A 22,802-nucleotide genomic window follows, 5' to 3' on the forward strand; every position below is an offset into this window, starting at 1 on the left:
AAGAGGGGCACCTGGCTTACTCAGCTGGTCCAACTCTTGATTTCTGCTCAGGTCATGATCCTGTGGAATCTAGTCCTGCACTGGGCTCCACACTGGGCATGAAGCTTGCCTGGGATTCTCTCTCTTCCTCTCTCTCTGCCCCTCCCCTGCTCTCTCTCTCTTTCTCTTCCTCTAAAATAAAAAAAAATAATATATAATGAACCTTTTCAATTTAGAGACTCATGTTTAATAAGCCTGATTTATAGTTTTTGCCTCTCATTTTGATCCAAATGAAGGAAAACCATAGGTCAGGTTTTTAATCAATTATTTGTTAATCTGAGTACAGGTATATAGATATAGGTACGTTTTATTTCATTGCTTGAGGATTTTTAATTCCTTACTCAGAAACACAGATGTGTCAGTAGAAATGGTGGAGGTACAGAAGATATTTGAGAAGTGTTGACATTATCTCTTTCTTTTGTTGCCCTTCATGATTCACTTATTTAACTAGCATTTATTAAATACCTATTTTGTTCCATACATTGAGTTAAGTGTTATGGACACGACGAGAAATAAGATACAATCTCAGCTTTCTCTTGATAGCATGGTGGAAGACAAGCATAAGACTGACTGCAACATAGGAGGCAGCTGGTAACAATGGCACATGCGAAGGGCTGGGACAGCTCCCAGGGTGGAAGGCCACAAAGGCAGAGAGGACCAGCCAGCAAATCGAAGTCCACAGAGCAGGACACTGAGCTGCCCAATGGCAGAGTGCTGCAGAGAAATGGAGGCACGGAAGCAAGTGGCAGTCTTAGCCTGTACACAGGGGATGGAGTTCAGATTTCACTCTGTATTCGTGAACCCTCATGGAAGGACTGAAGTAATGTAATCACATTTGGTTTTAGAAAGATTAATGCCAGCACAGAGTGATCAGTGGAGGGAGGAAAAGAGGGACAAGATGCAGGGGGTCAGCTACATCTGTAGGGTAATCCTACAGAGGGGAGAAGATGAATACTTGAAGTAGGAAAGGGGCAGAGGGGTACAGTGGGCAGAAATTGCTGGAAAAATGCGATTTTTGTATGCAACTAAATTTGGGCAATGTATGCATATGACAGAGCAGACAGTAAGAAATTACCAAGAAAAATGTTAACGAATTTACATAATAAGGTGACTTCAAAAATACAGTGACTTTTAATTATTTGTAGAAAGTATTTTTTTCCACAACCTCTTTTCTTTCCTGGGGTTTATAACTGTCTCCTTTTCCATTTGCCATGTCATGTAGTTATTTAACACAAGTTTAACCTTAAACACTATCCCAGTTGTATATATCCATTTTCAAAAATTCAAATCAATTTTTAGGTATTTCTGTCAATTTCTTTTTTTTTAATTTTATTTTTTTGAGGAAATTTATCAGGAGCTCTCTGGACTGTTCTCTCATCCTGGGGAGGCCCTTTACCTCTTGCAAATGTTGTATCCTTATTTCCTAGAGTACCTAGCTTCTTTCTAGCTTTATACACTCAGTCTGGTGGAGCACATCCTCTAAAAGCTTTAGGGACAGGACAGGAAATTTTTTGAAAGTTTCTCTGTTTGAAAGATTTTATTTTGACACTTAATTGCTACGCTAGGTACAGAATTCCAGGCTGTTAATACTTTTCCTTCAGAAAATTGGGAGCCCTGTTCCAGAGTATTTTGTCTTCCAGTGAAAAAGTCTCATAACGTTCTAATTCACATTCTTCTATGTGACCAGTTTATCTTTTCCACCCCCCCCATCTAAATTCATAGTAGTGTACCTTAATTTGCATGTATTTTCAGATATAATGGACCTTTCAATTTAGAAACTCATGTTTTTCTGTTCAATTGGAAGTTTCTCTTTAATTGCTTCACTGATGATTTTCTCCCTTCTGTTTTTCTTTTTTGTTTGTTTATCCTGTGTTTGTTATGTCTTTCTTCTCTTTCTCTCTTTCTCTATTAAAAGAAATCTCATTATCTAGATGTTGGATCTCCTGGCCAGATCCTTTAATTTTCTTTTTTATTTTCTAAATCTATTTTATGTGCTACTTTTTGGGATACTTTTTCAGTTTTATATTCCAACCACCTTATTTTCATATTGTAACTTTCAATTACACTTTTTCCTTTGAATTATGTTTTTCTTAGTTCTCTGAGACTTTTCCTCCTCCCTATATAGTCTCTGTGTACTCACAGTTGTTTTTTCTCCCGGCTGCTTGTTTAGATCTCTGCTTTCATTTTGATGTTTTCCTCAAATGTTCAGTGATTTCTGGCTATCTGGTCATGTCTAAGAGTGGGGTAGTACAGAGATAACTTGAAGGTGTCTGTGCATTGATGGGTAGGTCTGTTAACTCTAGGGTTTACACAGGTCATTCTTGAGTAATCCCTGAGCCTAGACTTTTAGGCATTTTTTCTTGGGTTTTGCCAGAGAAGAATCCCCCAAACTTTGTATAGAGGGAGAGAGTCTGGTTTTAGTGTTCTGGGAACACTAAAGATGGTAAAGAATACTGCTGGGCTCCATGTTTACTGAAACTCCCTGAGTCCCTAGTCCGGAGATCCTCCATTTTACTGCCTCCAGGATAAATCCTGGAGGTACAGGTTGGAGATCTGAGTATATAACAGCTTCTTAAATAGACTTTCAACCAGTTCTTGTTTTTAGATTTTTTAAAAAATATATATTTATTTTGACAGAGCGAGAAAGGGAGAGAGCGTGCACGAGCGAGCATGAGCCCGCGAGGGGCAGAGAAAGAGAAAGAATCCCAAGCAGGCTCTGTGCTGTCAGCACAGAATCCAGCTTGCGGCTTGATCTCACAGTTCATGAGATCATGACTCGAGCTGAAATCAAGAGTCAAACACTTAACCCACTGAGCCACCTAGGTACCCCTTGTTTTTTAGTCTTAACCGTTTCCCTTCCTCTACCAATTTTCAGAGATACCTAGCACTGCCAATTTCTCTTCTTTTAGGAATTTTATGGATTATTTCTTGGTTTCCTCTATGATCAAATTTGTATTGAGCCTTCTCAGATCTGTCAGTTATCATTCACCCATCTGATTTCCTGCTTCCAAAATCTCTGTAATCTCCTTCCTAATTCTCTGGGTCCCATGGGTTTATGTTATTTTAATGGGGTTTCAGGAGCAACAGGGGTAAAGGCAGGGTATCAGTATAACATCTCATGTCTGATATCTTTAATTACTTCTTTAATGATATTTCTACTCAGCATCTGGGCAGATGAACTGATAGGGAAGAAGAATCTAGGTGAGGAGGCAACAGAGTGGGGAAAGGTAAGGAAGAAGGTTAAGTGAAAAAGCTGGGGAAGTTAGTAGTCAGGAAACCCAAGATCACCATCTCCTTTTCTCTAATCATCAGACAGAATGGCTCTAGTCAACTTGCAGGACTATTCACATTGTATTTTGACAGCAACAGATGGACATGGAATCTTGAATATTTCTGGGTAAGATTCCAGTGATGGATATAATTTTGTTGGCTTTTGCCCATTTAAGTTATCCTAGAGTTCCTGAATCCATCTATTATATGGCTTTCTAGGGCGAGGGGAAAATGTGGGATGGGAGTAAGAACATGGAAAGGCAAGATTTGGGCGTTAGGAGAGAAGACTACTCCCTCCCCTTTATAAAAGGCCAGAATAGTGTATTAACTATGATTTTGAACATGAAATAGAATGTCACTAGGAGAATAATTATCCTTTCATAACTCCATTCCTGTAGTTGCAGAAATTAAAATTATTTTCAAGCAAAAAAACCTGACATTAAAGACAATGCGATACATATTAGAATGGTCAAAATCAAAAACAATGACACCACCCAATGCTGGTGACAATGTGGAGCTACGAGAACTTTCATTCATTGAAGGTAATGAAAAGTGGTTATAGCCATTTTAGAAGATGGTTTAGCAATTATGTTGTGATTTTTCAGGTCTGATCACAGGCAATTACAAAGATATGATAGTTAATTTTATGTATCAATTTGGCCTATAGGATGCCCAAATAGTATGCAAAACATTAGTTCTGGGTGTGTCTGTGAGTATGTATCTGGAAGAGATTAGTATCTGAGTCAGTAGGCTGAGGGAAGAGATTTGCCCTTAAAAACAGTAGGCATCAGCCAATCCACTGGGGTCCCAAATGGAACAAAAAGGTGAAGAAAAGGTGAATTCTTTCTCTATTCTTGAGCTGGAATATCCATTTTCTCCTGCCCTTGGATATCAGAGCTCCTGATCCTCAAGCCTTTGGACTCCGAGATTTCCACCACAGGACCCCTAGTTCTCAGGCTTGCAGGCTGAGACTGAATTACACCACTGGCTTTCTTGGTTCTACACCTTGCAGATGACTGATGGTGAGACTTCCAGGCCTCCATGACTGAGGGAGCCAATTCCTATAATAAATGTCCTCATTATATCTGAATTTATATTCTATTGGTTCTTTTTCTCTGGAGAACTCTGACTAATACAAAAACTTCTACCTGATAGGTCACAGGGGGAAACGGTCCACCCCACACCAGACATGGTGCATAGCCAGGGCACTCTAGTCTCTGAAAGGATATGCAGTCAACGTCTTGGCCAACCTAGCCAGCATTATCTTTCACATGTTTATATTCCTAGCCCTGGTGCTTTCATTCCTAGGTTTCTTTATCTGAGCTCTAGGGCACAGGTCCTTTTCAGGTGCTTCTGCCAGGACCTCTTATGGGGGTTGGAAGAACTCTTGAAAACATTTTTCTTCATTTGACTTAGCACCCAGTTCTTTTCCATTTCGAGTCTTTCCACCTCAATCCCCCAACCGTGCCCCCAAACCACAGCCATCTCAGGGTCCTTAAACTACCAGAATCTTTTGTTCAGGGCTCCTTCAACAGTGAGATGACCCCACATACATGCTGATCTATCTGACCCTCAACCAATGTACCATTCCATGGGTGAAATGAAGCAGATGGAGTTGACATTTTCTCCAGTTTTTGACTCTTGCTTATATCACCACAGTGATTAAAGGCATAACTCTTCCATTTTTCACTTGTTTCTCTAATTGGATACTCTAACACCTAATAGCTCAGGTCTCTCTTCTGCCCAGCTCAACTGAGTTCCTGACATTTACCATCCTATCCAGCAATCAGGCTTCTTGAGATTTACCCAAATGAAATGAAAACTCGCGTCCACACAAAAACTTGCACACTGATATTTGCAGTGGCCTTATTCATAGTTGCCAAAACTTGGAAGAAACTAAGATATCCTTTAGTAGGTGAGTGGATAAAGTGTGGTATAACCAGACAATGGAATATTATTCAGAGCTAAAAAGAAATTAGCTATCAAGCCATAAAAAGACAAAGAGAAAACCCAAATGGGTATTACTAAGTGAAAGAAGCTAATCTGAAAAGGCTATGTACTGTATGATCCCAACTATATGGTATTCTGGAAAAGGTAAAACTATGAAGACAATAAAAACAATCAGTGGTTGTCATGGGTTACAGGGGCCAAAGAGATGAAGAGGCAGAGCACAGAGGATTTTTAGAGCAGGGAAACTATCAGATACTACTAGAATGATGAACAGATGTCACTATACATTTGTCCAAACCCACAGAAGGTATAACATCAAGAGTGAATAGTATTGTAAACTAGGCACTTTAAGTGATAATGATGTGTCACTATAGGCTTGATTATAACAAATACACCACCGTGGTGAGGGATGCTGACAGTGGGGTAGGCTGTTGTGCATGTTGGGGTGGGAGTATCTGGGAATTCTGTATTTTCAGCTCAACTGTGCCGTGAACCTAAAATTTCTTTAAAAACTAAGGTCTAGTGGGGCACCTGGGTATCTCATTGGTTAAGCAGCTGACTCCTGATTTTGGCTCAGGTCATGATCTTGTGGTTTTTGAGTTCAAGCCCTACACTGGGCTCTGTGCTGACAACATGGAGCCTGCATGGGATTCTCTCTCTCTCTCTCTCTCTCTCTTTCTCTCTCTCCCCTCTCCTGCTTGCACTGTCTCTATCTCTCCCAAAAAAATAAACATTAAAGAAAAAGTCTATTGAAAAAAATCTAACCATAAAAAAATGTGCTACTATTATGTATCAGCCTGTTAGTGAGATTTTAGAAAATTTTTAAACTAAAATATAAAGTAATATAAATGGTATTTGTAATTCAAAGGGTTATATTAATATTCATATCTGAGATGGTCATAAAGTGACTGGCAATATTTAATGTCTGAGTGGGAAGAGAGCTGGCAGTCAGGAAGTGCTTAAACACTCCTTTAAAAATAAGACCACTAATTTGTGTTTTGATAAAAATTCTGTGACACACTACTATGTAATTTAAGAGAGCCTTTGTTTCTTAGTCGCCGAGGTTGGGTAAAGCTTTTCCAGAAAAGACAAATAAATTCAATTTGTAGTTGAAATAAACTGTATTTTGACATCAGTATAATACGGAACATGATCTTAACAAGAAAATAGAGAAACAGAAATTCTGGGGTAGGACAGATGGAAACACTGGCAGAGAAACAGGTAGCTGCTGAAGAGTTAGTAGAGATCTAAAATGAAATAAAAAGGCACAGTTTCAAACTACCAAGATGACCCAATTGCCATGCCAGGCCAGACCAAGGAATGGCTAAAGACACCCTACAGAAAACCCAGGAAAATTACAGTGTTGTGACATGTTTACGTTGGCGAAAAAACAAGGTAGGAAGTGGGTAGAAGTACCAAGAAGGAAAGTTTTCCATTTACAAAGTATTCAGAGCGAAGGTAAATTAAAAGAGACAATAACATTTAAGAGTTACTTTCTAGCTAGGAAAATCTACTGTTAAAAGAATTTGATTATAGTATTTTAGCTGTTAATGCAATTTACAAGACAAATAAAAGGTATGGTATATTGTAAATGAGGGAAAATGTTTTTCTTTGGTGCTAATAAAAATTAAATCAATAAAAAACAAATGTAAACATTTTTAGATACTTAAAAAGTAGACAATGCTTTCTTTACAAAAGCCATATTGAAAAGTGTATTATAAAAAATCTATTTGAATTCATATGCTAAGAGTTTCTTCTGTCTTCTCAGCAATTACTGCATACATATCCATTCCACCAACCCATCCCAGGTCTCCAGGGTACCCTTCCATCTGAGATCACCCCATATACTGAGCACATGAAAAGCTTCAGATGCTCTGAGGGTTAGGGAAGAATTGTAACACATGTGGTTCTGGTCCTGAGGAGCTAAAAATCTACTTTCAAAGATGGGACTAACATGCAAGAAAGAACAACATAAGATGGAGTATAATTAAATGCCATGCTGAATTGTATTGATTAAAATCTTATAGGAATGCAAAAGCGAGAGGTCAGTATGGGCTAGAATAATGGGGAAAGTTTGGGAAAAAGCTGTCTTGGCCTAGACCTGAAAACAGAAGCACCTTTTAGGCAGATAGAGCCAGGGGAAGGAGGGAACCACATGAGTGACTTTATTTCAGTACAGAATAAGTCAGTAAAAACAATAGTGTGGTGAGAGTATGGGTATTAATAAACTATTGCAGGAGTAATGGTTCATGATCAGATTTCCTTATCTCCTAACCTTTATTAATATACACAAACTTAATCCACATAATCCAGCAAAGAATTAAAAAAACCCACTTCTTATAACACATAAGAAAGTAAACGTGATGGTTTTATTAAAATGTTTGGGAATTATTCAGAAATGGATACCATGTATCTGTAGTAAAGCAAAAGTTTCATTCAAAGAACAGCCATTTGACCCCATCATTTCAATGGTTAAATTTTAAAATCTATACAGATAATGTTCATATTGTTATTCTTCCAATATGAAATTTTATTTATACTTAATAAAATCAAGGTAGGGCTTGAGGAACGGAAAAGGTGGTGTAAGAACCAGCCTGCTCTAGCCCTATGGTCTTGATCTGGCTTCCTAACTTCTAAACGTGGAGGTTGGGCTGAATCTCTGAAGCCTCAAAAAAATGCAATGTTTGTAGGAAATCTATTAAGTAGTTGAATACTCTACTTGCCTGACAAACTACTTTTAAAGTGAATGAAAGCTTGGTTCAAGGTAATGAAAGAAAACTGTAAGAATACTTTTGTTAAAAACTAAGTATGAGATACTGACAGTAGCTCACTACTGGGGCAGAACAAGAATGAAGCAGGGCCCTCGGATCCAATCCCAAGTTCTAAACTGCTTAACTGCGAAGGGCACTGGAATAGAGTGCTAGAGCCGCTGCACCCAAGGTAGACTGGATAGTTCAAAACCAGAGAAATTTATTGTCGAAGTGCTCTAGAGTACATAAGTCTGAAGTCAAGGTGTTGATGGGGCCACGTTCCCCCTCAAACCTGCAGGGAAGAATCCTTCCTTGTGTCTTCTAGCGTCTAGTAGGCAGGGCTTGTTCCTTCATAGGCTCCGAGGGAACATCTGTCTTTGCCTTTCTCCTAGTTTGTGGTAACAGCTAAAAATCCTTGCTCCTTGGCTTGTAGATGCATCATTCCAATCTGTGCCTCTGTCTTCAAATGGCATTATTCTCCCGGTGTGTCTTTACATCAACTTTCCTCTTTGCATGCCTCTGGGCCCAAATTTTCTTTTTTCTTTTTCTTCTTTTTAAATTTTTTTAATGCTTATTTATTTTTCACAGACAGAGAGAGAGAGCACAAGTGGGGGAGTGGCAGAGAGATAGGGACACACAGACTCTGAAGTAGGCTCCAGGCTCTAAGCTATCAGCACAGAGCCCAACATGGGGCTTGAACCCACGAACCGTGAGATCATGTCCTGAGCTGAAGTCCAACACTTAACCGCCTGAGCCACCCAGGTGCCCCTAAATTTGCTTTTTCTTATAAGGACACTAGTCATATTGCATTACAGGCCCACCCTATTCCAATATGACCTCATCTTAACTAATTATATCTGTAACAAGCTATTTCCAAAAAGGTCATATTCTGAGGTACCAGAGGTTAGGACTTCAATATATCTTCAGGCCTCATTATCAGTGCTTGTAAAATCAGGATTTTAGACTAGATGCAGTGAATCTTAACCATTTTTTAGGTTATATATCCTTTTAAGAAGATGATGTAAATTATATGCCTCTGGCCCAGGGAAATGCACATGTTCATAATGTTTTGCACAGCATCAGGATGATCACAGGCCCTTTGAAGTCCTGCACTGAACCCCTAGGGAGCTGCCGTCACTGGCAGAAGGCTCTTTTAGTTTCCCCAAGCGCACCATTCTTTGAGCTACAACTATATCACCTACAGCTCCAAAAGAATGCGTGCAATGCCCACAGCCTCAGGTAGTGGAATTCATTTAGGATTTTTTGAATGAATGGGCTTGAAACTACTAGCTATAACTGAACATCATCACTCTGGATGCCCCAGGCAGTGCATCATGATTCAGAATCCACTGAGATAGAATAAAAACTTGACACCAAAGTTCCACTTGGAACAAACTGTCTACCTTCCTCTTGTCCTTCACCGTGGCCTAAAATGTAAGCTCATTTATTAGTACTGCTTCCCACGCATACTGCCCAGTCCTGTTCTGTGTCCTCTTTCTGCTATTCCTCTCCCTTTTAATCTTTTTCTTCTGAGGAAAAACTCCTTTCCCTCTGGGCCCAGCTCTCCGCAACCTTCAGCAGTGAGGTGAGGGGTGCCATGGCTTCTGATATTACCATCAAACCTCCTTTCCCTCAAAAGTTCATGCCATACGTCTAAACCTTCATCATGCTCCTTCATCACTGCCATCTATGCACCATGATGGCAAGCAAATAGCAGGCACTCAGTAAATTCTGATTGAATGGTTGATTCTTTGATAAATGACTGAATAAAAGCTGTTTCCTTGGTCGTTCTTCTGCGTTTAGTTGAGGCTTTTAAAGTCTGGCCCACTGTGCTCCCTTCTACGTCTTTTCCTACCATGATTCTTGGTGAAGTGTCCATAGAGGACCAAACAAAAATCCCACCTCCTGTACAATCTCTTGATCTCTCCAATGACTTACTTACCTTCCCTTTACCTAACTCCAACCATCCGGGTCACACCCATAACTGCTCAATATCCTCTGTTTGACCACACCTCTGATGCTTTAAAGTCTCATACACCCTACCTTGAATCCCTTCATACTCTGATTTCCCCACAGTCTTTTCCTGGCCATGCTTCCCTCCCTACACATTCCAAATCACTCTCTCAAAAATGCACTCAACACCCTCCACCCTTTTGCTTCTCTTCAGTTCTGCCTAATTCATTTGCATGTGCGCCTAGCTTGGAGCCTAGATCATTATCTGCTTCCTTTGTATGCCTGGACTGCAGTGTGTGGCTCAAAAATCCTAACCTTGAGGCCTGGTTCTATTGCCCACTATTAGTCTCTGCAGGACAGAATCTTCAACAGCTAGACCAGCTTGTCCTAGTCCACGGTCAGCCATCTCTCTCACACTCCCCAGGCATTCCCCTAAGCTCCCTAATCCTACCATGCCTCACTCACAGCAGACAACCTTGCCTCCTCCTGTAGCAGACATGCAATTCCTCCACTTCCCATCTTCTCCACCAATCAACTAGTTTACTTCTGAAACCTGCCTAGTGCCTTCATCCAGGACCTGTACCAACTTTTATTCCTGTTCCATAGGACTCCTAACATCGTTCCATTGCCTCTGAGCTCTTGTTTCTTCGATCATTTCACGCAAAAAATACTCATCAAGATTACTACATAACAGGCCCTGTTCTAGATGCTGGGATACGGTAGGGAAACCAAGACAGAAAAAAATCCGGCCTCTTGCTGGGTGTTAGGGGAGTCGGTATGAAGAATAAACAATAAACAAAAACTTCAAGTAAACAGGATAATTTATCTTTTCATAGATCTCATCAATGGAACGGGGGGGGGGGGGAACTAGTGTTGAACCTTGAAGGACCAACTTAAGACTGGCTGAGAAGTAAATCCTCAGTTGGTTCTCTCCAGCCTCCAGTGAGCTCTCGTCTTATTCTAAACACAGCCATCCAACTTTCCTTGTCCCTCCACTAACCCCTACCTACATCTTTCTTCATCCCTGCTCTGCGGTCTTTAAAGATTACTCTACATGTGCTATCTCTACATACTTTCCTTTTTATTGATTTTTAAAGTTGAAACTGTAATACATATAGAAAGCAATGGGAACAACAACAAAACTATAGAGAAAGCTCTTATACTTTTTACCTGTCTGGTCACTCTTCAACCCATCGCAGTCCAGCCTCTGCTTTACCACTCCACTAAACCATTCTGGCAAGGGTATCTGATGATTGTCCCCCTACAGGGCCAAGTGAATGGACATTCCCCCTTTAGCTTATCGTACTCAGCACTCTCAATCCCCATTACCTCCCCTGGCTCAGATAACACAGTTTTGTGAGGTTACAACACAAGCCCTTTCTTCTCTGATGCCTTAAACACTGATGTTAAATGCAGAGTTCTACCTTTGTCTATCTTCTCCTTCTATAAGCACCCACCTTAGGTAGGCTGACCATGTAATTCTTATGATCCTAACGGAGGGTCTCTGAGAGTACAAGAGGGCAGTATTAGTAATTATTACTCTTCATTAGCAGGTGTAAACCAAGACTGTCCCATACAAATCGGGATATATGGTCACCCTGCTGAGGTCACATGCAATATTCTGGTTTTAACTAACACATACCTATTAAACATTTGTAAAACTAAATCTGTAGCCTTGATACTGACATTGAGCTTTGTTTTCCAAATCTTCAGGTTATGATTTCTCACAGATCGCATAATCAGTAGGGCCAAAATTTAATCATTTCCATTCTTAAAACATGCTAATCCTCATTTCCTAGCCAAGTTACACATATTACCCAGTCACTCAACTCCCCAAACTGGGGACTATTTTGGACTTCCTATTCCTCCTCACCCATATTTAGTCACCAAGACATGCTGATTTAATTTTGAAGACTTCTCTAATCTTTCATTTTTCCCTGAACAACTGTCATAACCTTTTATCTGGATTTCCTTGTTCTACTCTTGTCTCCTTTACGTCTGTTCTCCACAGTGCCGCCAGAGGGATCTAACAATGATACTTCTGCTCTGAACCCTTCCGGAGCTCCCTATTATTTACAGGATAAAGACTTTCATCACGATCCTATCCCTGTTCATGATTCTTTGGTCTCATAACCTGTCAATCTCCATTTGCACACTAATACCAAATTACCTGCAAACACACACACACACACACACACACACACTCCCCCATTAAGCTGTTTCTCACTTTTAAGCATTTGTTCATGCTGTCCCTTCCACCTGAAATTCAGATCCCCTTATTTAACTTGCTGACACTTACACCATTTTCTCTAGTCACTCACAGCTGACCCAGAGGGGAGTTCAGTACCTCTCCCTTAAACTTACATACTACCCATCCACACCTCAACCACAGCACTGGATATGTTAGTTTGAAATTAATTATGTCAGTCTTTCCTGCTAGTTGATAAACTTCTTGAGCATAAGGGCAATGACCCTAAAACTTAATAGTCACCCTATTTTTAGGAGATCTCATGCACTCTTATGGATTTAAACAAGCAAATTAAAATAAACTGGCCTAAATATTGAAAGGAATAAACAACTTCATTACTCCTGCATTTTTCCACATGTGCACATATGTTTTATAACATCAGTGGATGGACTGAAAGTGTGTAAGGGCTTCAGCGGCCAAAAATTCACCTGTTTTATGAAATTGATTTCAAAAAGTAGATCTCAGCATAGGAGACAGAATGATTAAATTACAAAATATACAGTTGTGATACACCAAAGTTAAGAAAAGAGCAAATACTTAATTGTTTAAGACTACAGAAAATCAGAATATATTTCAACAGTTGTTTGCATTGGAATATTTTGTGAAAATATCCCAAACCATTTTTTTCTAAAAGAGTAAAACTCATTTTTTTTTTAAATTTACATTCAAAAATTCATACTACTAACTAATTCGGATGTAAATTTTAAAAAATAAAAAATAAAAAAAAATTCATACTAGTTTAAAATGAGAGAGCAGTATTGAATATCCTAAAATTTAGTATCCATCAACACTACCCAAACATCTTTCTCTACTTTCCAGATGTTACCTCTTATAATTTCCATGTTCTTATATGATTAGCTCTGACTCAGAAAGAAGGAACTTTCCACTTTGTCTGTCAAAACCCAAACTATTTGACCTTCAAGGCACAGAAAAAACTCACAATTTTTAGATAAAATGTGGTGCTCCTGTCACTTATTCATTCAAGTAATTTTGGGGGAATTAAAAAAGTATAATCTAAAATTTTAAAGAATATTATTAGCGTTACCAGAGGCATAAGAAGAACATCTGGCACAACTGGTATTCAGTGAGCAAATAAAGAGAGCCACAAAGCAATGGAACAGTTGAGATCATGAATGACTCCAAACAGTTTATGTTCTGCTGACAAAGTCCTACTCTTATGATAGTTTTTTTTTTTTTTATTTCCTATTTAATCATCACTCTGTGCAGTCTTTCCTAATTATACTTTGGCTTAAAATCTTGTTTTGTGAACAGTGATTATTTTTCTGAGAAGGAAAACAATTTGAGGTATTTCGGAATTTAAAACATGCTCTGGTATTTTCTTCAAGCTGAAGATTACAAGAGTACTCACAACAGACAGGCACTGGCTTTCCAGCTATGGCAAGCATCCCAAGGTAGATCTGATGAGATAGGAATACGTCTCCCATTTGGCAATGTACTGAGAAATACATTTGGCCAAAATATAACTGAGAAGAAGTTAAAATATCTTTAAATGTAATATTTATTTTTTATTGGCAAGTTGTTGATACTACAAAAATAGCTCCAATCGCCTGATAAATATCTTTGAATACTCCCTACCTGTCAGAAGGTGGAGCTCTAAACATATCTGAAATATTGGCTTTTCATATGTGCTTTTCACAAATGTGTGTAATGAGGAGATTAAAGCAGGAGTAAAGTCTTTGGAAAAATAGTTCTGAAGAATATTCCAATTCCCTCAGGATAAAATCACCCACATCTCCCAATATGTACATAGTTAACTAACAAAAAAGATATTTAGTATGCTCCTTTGAAACTTCAATATATTACCTACTATAAAAAGGTAGGTATGGTAATTCAGAATAAAAGATAAAATATATTTAAAAGATAAAACAATTTAAAAACTCAGGACCACCTACTTGAATGTAGGCAAGGTCATTAACACTTACAAGCATCTCGGATGTAGAGTAACATGGCTATGAAGATATAATCAACTAAACTCAGGCTGAGGCCATCTGCAAACAAGGCATCCCAGACCACCAGAAGATCCTGCAGGGGGAACTCTCGTCCAAACAGTAGCCGGACCCACCGTCTGCAGAGAAACAAAACCAAAATTCAGAAAATAGTACTTTTGAGAGTAATATAAGGAAGAGTCATTTTCTACTATAACTGTGAAAAAAATTATAATTTTTTAACTGATCACACTGAGCAAATATTACATACTGAAAATACAGTAAAATCCAAGTTTCAAGCTTTCAGATCAATTTTGTAATTTTATAACTGGGCCACAATCATTAAAGTCTATTCCTATATGTATAAAACACTAGCAGAATATTTGAAAAGGGTAGAAATCTTTCATATTTAACAGAAATCCCAAACTCAAAATGCAAAAAGGACAGTGAATGCACACTGGTCTGACAGTCACATCATATGTAAGGTTAGGATTAAAAAATAGAATTTTCCAAGATTTTATGAAAACTACTGATTTTATTATTGTTGTTGTTGTTATTGTTGTTAACTGGAATTTTGCAAATGATTGTATGTACAACAAATTAACTATAGCTAAACAGAAAACTGCATTCTCACATTTCACTCTTTAAAATATTCATTTTAAAATTAAATGTGGGAAAAAACAGGTATCTTTATTTTGGTCAAGCATAGATAGTTATTTCAAGCAAAACAAATAGTGATACTTTATTTTCAACTTTAGAATAGATATACCTCATCAGTGAGGTTATCTTTTTAGGGATGTTCTAAAATACATGGCCAGGAAAATGGGACATCTGTGCTATAAGTAGACATAATCAGCTTATAAGAATACTCAACAAGGTCTGTATATAATTATATGTCATAAACAGTTATACTTTAAACTTTCAATAAATGCCTGTAAGCTATTCATAAGTAATTCTTACAAGAAAATTAAAATAATTCACTTTGATATGCTTTTATCCATTTACCTCTAATTTTATATAACATGGCTATACTTTCCTTACACAAGACTTTCTCCAGGAATTTCAGCTAGAATTCTATGTAGTTCTGGCACATAACAAAGAAACAAAAATTCCAAATTTCGAGTATTCCAAATAGTACAGAATAGAGGAAATTCTTTAAAAAATAGTTAAAAGAGATCACCTCTTTGCAAAATTAGAAACCAAATATAACTATCTGTGGGGTTAAAGTGAGTCCTCCCCGCCAAAAAATTCAAATACTTTCTTTAGGGAGTATTATATTTAAGGATGAATCAAAGCTGTGACAATATAGTGTATAATCACACACATGTATCACAGTTATTAGGAACCATATGATCAAATACTTAAGTTTCATTCATATTATCAAATTAATCAACAGATTAAATTGTATTTTCAGTTACATCTTGAATTATGATACTCAATTTTTCAGGAAAAAGATTTAAAGCCTAAGTAACATTATCTTTTTAAAAGTGTAACAGTATCATTTACAATTTTTATCTATCTTTCAATTCTCACTCCACTGCTAATATGAGGTGTCTAAATATATATATATATTTTTTTGGTCTAATATTATTTGTAGTTAAGTGGCTTCAGGAAAAATATTACTTCTCTACACACTTCTAACTCTTTCAAATTACATATGCCAATATTTACTATTTTAAGAAGTACAAAAATATCTCTAAATTAAATAGGTTGCTCTTCTTGAAATGACAAAGAACCAACGAGTCTCACAAGGAGGATCAGGGGAACCAGAGAATGAGCAAATCAAAAAGCACCTGGATTCAACCATTTTAGCGACCTGTTTAAAAACAGGATCTTTAAACTGATAATTACATATGTATTATTAAATGAGTAAAACAGTTGGAATGTGGTCATTTACAGTTATTCAGCTGATACAACTGGAAGAAAAATTAATGAAAAAACTGGATGTAAAGTGCAACATGTTGATTGTAGTTGATAACACTGTATTATATAATCAAAATTTGCCAAGAGAACTAAAATATCCTCACCAAAAATAAATGAATGAATGAATCAATATAATATGTGAGATGATGGATGTGTTTACAAGATGGGAAAAACCCTTTCACAATGTACACATACATCAAATCGTTACAATGTACACTTTAAATACCATAATTTTATCTGCCAATTATACTTCAATAAAGCTGAAAAATAAAAATAAATAAGAATTATCCTGGTTTGATGGATAGGCAAATTTTGGCATTTTTGAAATATAAAATTCTGACATTTAACTGATTCAAATCTGGTTCAAATCTGGATGCCAGTATAAAATTCAAGAATCACACCTATATGATGGCATTAGCTACACTTGAGGTAAGCATAAGCATAATGTATAAACTTGTCCAATCACAATGTTGTAAAGAATTACAGCTATAAAATGGTACTATGCCTTGAACTGGCTTCTTTCATTCATGGAGGTTATTTTAATACTTTCCTTATTTGAGTAAGCCTATTTAATAACTATGGCTGGTATTTCCTGGAAGACATTACTTTTCGTTAGCCTTCTTATGTGTAGAGGAAAAATGTTCTGTGTGTTTTTCCTGCTATCTCCTGTTAAAAGCAAAATGACTGTTGAAAAAAGCTGACATCATCCATCATGCTATAACAGACATCATTTAGCAAAAAAAGAAAAAAAAAAACTGAGGAAAGTTAATAGATACCACGGAGAATACAATACTATCTCTTTGCCCCTTGCTTAAGGCTCAGTCCTCTCATTTTCTTATGGACAGTTGCATTGTTAGTTTCATCACAGATGGTGCTTCAAGAGCGAAAAAAAAAAAAATTAGCCTCTCTTTTTAAAGAAATAAGATATACATTCCTATTATTTCTATAACAAAATGCCCAAACTTCTCACGCAACTTTCCTGCTGGTTAGGGTTGTGTTAGCTTAGCTTCGGCGATGACACCCCACTCATGCCTACATGCAACCATCTCGGCTGTGGCACTGTCAGGAGGGACAGCTGTAAATATCTCACAATCTACATTGAATAAAACATATCATCAAAACTGCATAGAACGTAGGTCTTCAGTACTTTTAGATTCAATGTGTAATCTGTGATGTGCTGCTTTATAAATGTTTCACAGTGCTTTATTTTTGAAGTTTCACCTTGCCAAGTACACTGCTAAATAATTCCAGGGCAAGGACCAAAACGTGCATGCGTGCGCGCATGCGTGCGTGTGTGCGTGCGTGCGTGTGTGTGTGTGTGTGTGTGTGAAAGAGACAGAGACAGAGAGAGACAGAGACAGAGAGAGATAGATATCCAGAAAGTTCTTTGCAAAGAGCTCTGTACACTTTGCTAAGTGCTCTAAGTGTTTACCAAGGTCTTGATAAACTCACTGCAAAGCCACCTGTCATGCTACCGAGAGGCAAAGGTGTAGCTAAATTGAAAGTACAGGCAGTGATCTTGTTAGTGGCGGCATAAAAATAATTCAGGAAGTGGAAAAAAAAAAACAGAAACACATAAGGAAAAGAATTTATTATTAGATGCCTGGCATGTTTCTTTTATATAAGACTGCTAGTAAGTTGTATATGCAAGGATATAAAATTAAAGCAAACCCAGTTTCCTCTATTTTATATGCGATTATAGGAAAATTAAAGCCAAATTCTCAAAATATTTAAGTAGTACTGTATGACTAATGGAATGCTTTGGGACCAACAATGACCTTATCAATAATTTAATCATTTTAATCCCTACTGGATTTAGTTCATACATATATTCACCACATACAAAATTTGCTGTGCTATTTTGGGCTTTCTTCATTGAGCTTAAAAGCCAAGGAAAAATTCCGTTCTTTATGGAATGAGTTACCAACAGAAATTATTTCAGTAAGCTTTTGTATTCTTAGAAAGGAAAACTTACTCGAAGAAATGAGGTCTTATAAAGAAGTCACTCCTAAAATTAACATGCTTTTATTGCAGTTAAAAATATTTAGCGTGAGTTTAATTTACACTTAAGGGTAGCATTAAGGCTTTCTTTTCCCCTTAAAGATAGCTTCAGTTTAATTGCTTGATACTATTAATCTTGCTTTCGGTATGTTACACCTGCAGATTGCAATGCTCATAATCGTACACATTTTATCACTTGTGATAATACAATAATTCACATTTTACCAGACCAAATTAGAATTAAAATCTACAAAAACAAAAAAGACCATATGAGGTATTAAATTTAATAATAAACCACCCAAAGACAGGACAGTTTCTATGCCTGCTCTTATAACACGATTCTCAATTTAAAATTTCTGTGTAATTAAGCTGCTATCCCCAGGGGATCAGTAACTCCTGATGGTATTATTGCTTGGTGAATGACCCATGGAAACACCAAGAGAAATCCATTTTTTTAGCAGTTTATGAAAATGACCAATTTGAGGTTTAACTAAACATAGCCTTCATCCAACATGGCTGAGGTAGGTTATATGTGCAGAAAGAAACACATATCTATCTTCCTTTCCTTTTCTTTTTCCTTTAATGACCCTTTAGTAACATATAGGTATAGCCAGCTTAGAAGAACAAGTAAAATTAAAAAAAGGTACATTTGACTTAATTTAACAAAAATAATAAAGGCATCTCAAGCAACCTGTGATCACCAAATGATAGCACTGGGTAACCATACTGGAACACAAGAAAACAAAGCCAGATTTTTGTTTAATGATATTAATTTTGCTTTTTTGCTTTCTGTTCACCTGTACTTTTCAAAGTAATTAATTAATTTTTAAATAACCCATGCCTGGTAGAGGATAAACCCAGAATCCAAATTCTGTATTAGTATCAGAGAAAAACAACAGCAAACCAAGTACTCCTATCTGTGGTTGGCAGCTCCTTGAAGAAGCTGAGGCTCTTCTTATTTGGGTTCCTTTGTACTCAGTTCTTTTAAAATTAATTTACCCTGAGTTTTCCTTTACATCAACTCTGTGAAAATAGTCTTAAAATCAGAACCAAATATTACAGTTATTATAATTAGGGTTACAAGGCATTCTCATCTTTAATTCTAACTTCTTTGAAGAGCGACAAAAGATGGAAACCAAAATAAAGCATTTTTTCCCAATTTCACATTCTTCTAACAGTGCTGCAGAATACATCACTGGAAGCTGCTTAGCCTGTTTATTAATTTTTTTTTCTTTATCTAGTACTATTTCAACTCAGTCCTCTTAAAAATGTTTGGGATCTGCATGTGTCACAGAAAGATTTGAATACTTCAAGCCCATTAAACTCTGCTTCAAAAGTAAAAGGAACAGAAACTTTGAGTTAGTTATTATCTTTAAACAACTCAAATGTGCTTTCTATGGGCTCCTTGTAATCCATGGGTTGAACCCAGACTGAATTTGGCTTTCTGGGAAAACATGTTAAACTTAATTTAACCCCCACAGGATATGTATGCAAACTGTTAAAAGTACATTTTTAACTTTGGGGAAATCTTCTATTCTTTTCAGAGGGCAGTACATAGCCCTTTATTAAGGAAGGTTTCTTATTCCCAGAATAAGTTCCTAATAATTACCACCCATTCCTACTATAATTTATTCTCTTTGGCAAATGTTTGAAGCCATTTTGTCAGAACAACTGTAATACACCCTTTGCAAAAATAGTCTGAATGGAAAATAGAGCTGTGTATCTATGTTTTTCAGAGGTATAAGATGCTCACGAGAATGCTGAGCACAGAAGATGACTATCTTATGTTTAGAGGTTGTAAAATCTTTGAGTATTTTCTCTCACACTCAAACACGCACACACACACACACACACACACTCATATACCCCTTTAAAATTTTTTTTTAAGTAGGCTCCATTCCCAATGTGGGGCTCAAACTCACGGCCTTGAGACCAAGAGCCACACATGCTCTGCCAACTGAGCCAGCCAGGCACCCCCACACCCCCCTCTTTTTTTTTTTAATGTATACGTGCTATTTGGTTTACAAGTATGGTATTTCAAGGACTGAGGAATTTTAGGATGTGTGATTTACCAGCAATTCAAATAAAGCTAGTAAAAGATGGTATTACTTCAATAGACATTTAGTTGTATGAATAGGATGTGCTCTCTCTGAGAATTCTATTGTATATTCCAACCAGTATAGAGTTAGAATTTTAGCTCTACCTTGAGAAGACTATGGGGGTAAAAGTTGCTGAGAACTTTTTTTTTTTTTTTTTTTTACCCTATCACTTACTTGGGCTCCACTATAAGTGAGTACTACTGGGCATCTGCTTGAGAAAATCACTTGGAAGCCACTACTGCCTTATAAGAACAACATGAAGTATTAATGTACATTTGGTGGTCATGTCGGGAAAATTAATTTTAGGCTCTGTGAATACTAGTCTTTATTCACACTAGAGACTATTTTTACTTATAGGAAGTTTGTAAATACCCTTTGTTCTGTCATTTTACCTCAGGAAAGGAAGTTATGACCAAATCAGTCTTCTAAAAGAGCATACAGACAATTGCTAAAAATAATTGCTCCTATCCTCCCTAATCTGAAACTCATTAAAAAAAAAAACAAACTTGTGTTACTTTTTTTTTTTAATTGTCACAGACCATTTCAAATACCATTAGGATCTTAACCTCACTGAGTAACACTTTTCAATTTCCTCTGCATAAATCTCCTAATATATTTACACACATTGTTGGAAGAACTGACATGAGGCATAACACCAAGCGGAAAAATATCAGGATCTATGCAATTCAGGAAACAGGTAAGACCACAAGTCTGTTAGCTGGTAATATGTCATCAAGAAAGTCTGACTGAATTCATTCCAAAAAGGTAGCAGTGGTGCCGGATTCCTTTTGACCTCTTCTCACTTACCTATTGCTCTAAACACCCTCTGGGATTGGTTTTACTGGCTCTGTCCTCTTTCTCTTCTTCCTGATCCCACAAGTCGCCCTAACCCTGCCTGGCTGCTCAGAAGCTAGGACAGGTACTTCACTCAGGGCGGATGTTTGGAAGTTCCATTATCTACTGGTGTCACTGCTTCCCAATTACGTTTTCCAGAGGTGAGGTGCTGCTAAGCAAATTTGAGCTGAAGGGTTAGCTACTGGTAGTTTGGTTTGGCTTCATTCCCTTCTCCAGCAGATCACAAGCTCCTTGGGGACATTCAGTATTGGACACAAAGTAGGGTATTAACAAAGTTTATTAAATTAATATGAATTCTCCTCCCCAGTCAGCTCTTCTTAGCCAGGGGTCTTCTTGATCTTGACCCTACATCCTTGTTCTCTCACAGGTTTCCTAGCTGCTAAGTAGACATTTCCCTAAGTTTTGTTTTGTTTTGTTTTGTTTTGTTTTTTAATCTCTGTGGGGATCCGTGGATATACACATTAAATAGTAAGTGATAACACCTATGTAAGAATTGATCAAGACCTCCTAAGACTTCCTGGACTTCCCCCTACATTTCCTGAGCTCTGGCTCCCTGCTTGCTCATACCTCACATGCTTCTGAGCTGGAACCTATAGTCTACGAAAACCTTGGTACTCTGAGTATGATCGTAGGACCAGGATCATCTCCTGGGAGCTTGTCAGAAACGCAGACTCCTAGGCCCCTAATATAATCTTATTGAAATCAGAATCTTCATTTTAATTTTTTTAATGTTTATTTATTTTTGAGAAGAGAGAGACAGAGCATGAGTGGGGGAGGAGAGAGAAAGAGGGAGACACAGAATCTGAAACAGGCTCCAGGCTCTGAGCTGTCAGCACAGAGCCCGACGTGGGGCTCGAACTCACGGACAGTGAGATCATGACCTGAGCCGAAGTCGGATGCTTACCTGACTGAGCCACCCAGGCGCCCCAGAATCTTCATTTTAATAAGATCTCCAGGGGATCAGTGTGTATATTAAAGTTTGAGAGCAGTGGTCTAGGTGACAAATTCCTGTTTCCTGTCCATTTTAAGGTGCCAGCTATCAGGCTCCTGAAATCTACCATGCATTCATATAAATTGTTATCCCAGAAGAAGAAAAGTCTTAAACTATTGAATGACTCTTCTAATTAGAGTAGTAGTCTCACACTTTAGCATGTATCAGACTAGCCTGGAGGGCTTATTAAAACACACATTGCTAAAACTCATACTCAAACTTTTCATTCTGATTCTGAGATTCAGGTGGGGCCTGATAATTGGATCTTCAACTTGTTCCCTAAAGTAGCTGATGCTGCTGATCTGGGTGCCACAGTAAGAGAATTAGGACAGGCAATTCTGGTTTCTCTCTGCATCTCCTTAGCTCGGTTCTGGACGTGGGTCTTCAAATCAGTTTACTCATGTGTTCAGTCACTGGATCAACAACCACTAAACATCTACTGTCTGGGACCGAAAGCACCCAGAGCCAAACACCTCTTAATATTCTATCTCTGTTAACATCTATATTCCCCCATAACCCCACCCCCCGCCCCCCCCACAAAACACTATGAAAACATTAGCCAATAAAAAGGAGAGACATAGACATAGGAGACAGGGAAGCCTCCCAAAGGTTGGGAGAAGTTAGGCTGCTTTGATTTTTTTTTTTTTTTTTTAACTCTCAGTGTATTATAAGATGAAGAAATGCCAAAACAAGGCTATAAAAATTGTGACATTTTAAATGCTAACATTTACAAGTCAATTTTTTTTAAACATAAATTTACTATGATAGATAGATATA

The 22,802-nt window shown here is 37.6% G+C and overlaps 1 protein-coding gene across 10 annotated transcripts in view; it reads right to left on the bottom strand.

Moving 5' to 3' along the window:
• The window catches only part of TBC1D5 (TBC1 domain family member 5), a 530,924-nt gene that overhangs the window by 121,431 nt on the left and 386,691 nt on the right, over nt 1-22,802 (bottom strand). For all 10 annotated transcript variants that reach the window (XM_053221498.1, XM_027061904.2, XM_053221496.1 and 7 more), the window contains one exon: nt 14,154-14,296. In XM_053221498.1, coding sequence (XP_053077473.1) covers nt 14,154-14,296 — 143 coding nt within the window. The remainder of the gene's footprint in view (nt 1-14,153; nt 14,297-22,802) is intronic.

Source organism: Acinonyx jubatus, chromosome C2 (assembly GCF_027475565.1).
Source record: "Acinonyx jubatus isolate Ajub_Pintada_27869175 chromosome C2, VMU_Ajub_asm_v1.0, whole genome shotgun sequence".
Taxonomy (NCBI): Eukaryota; Metazoa; Chordata; class Mammalia; order Carnivora; family Felidae; genus Acinonyx; species Acinonyx jubatus.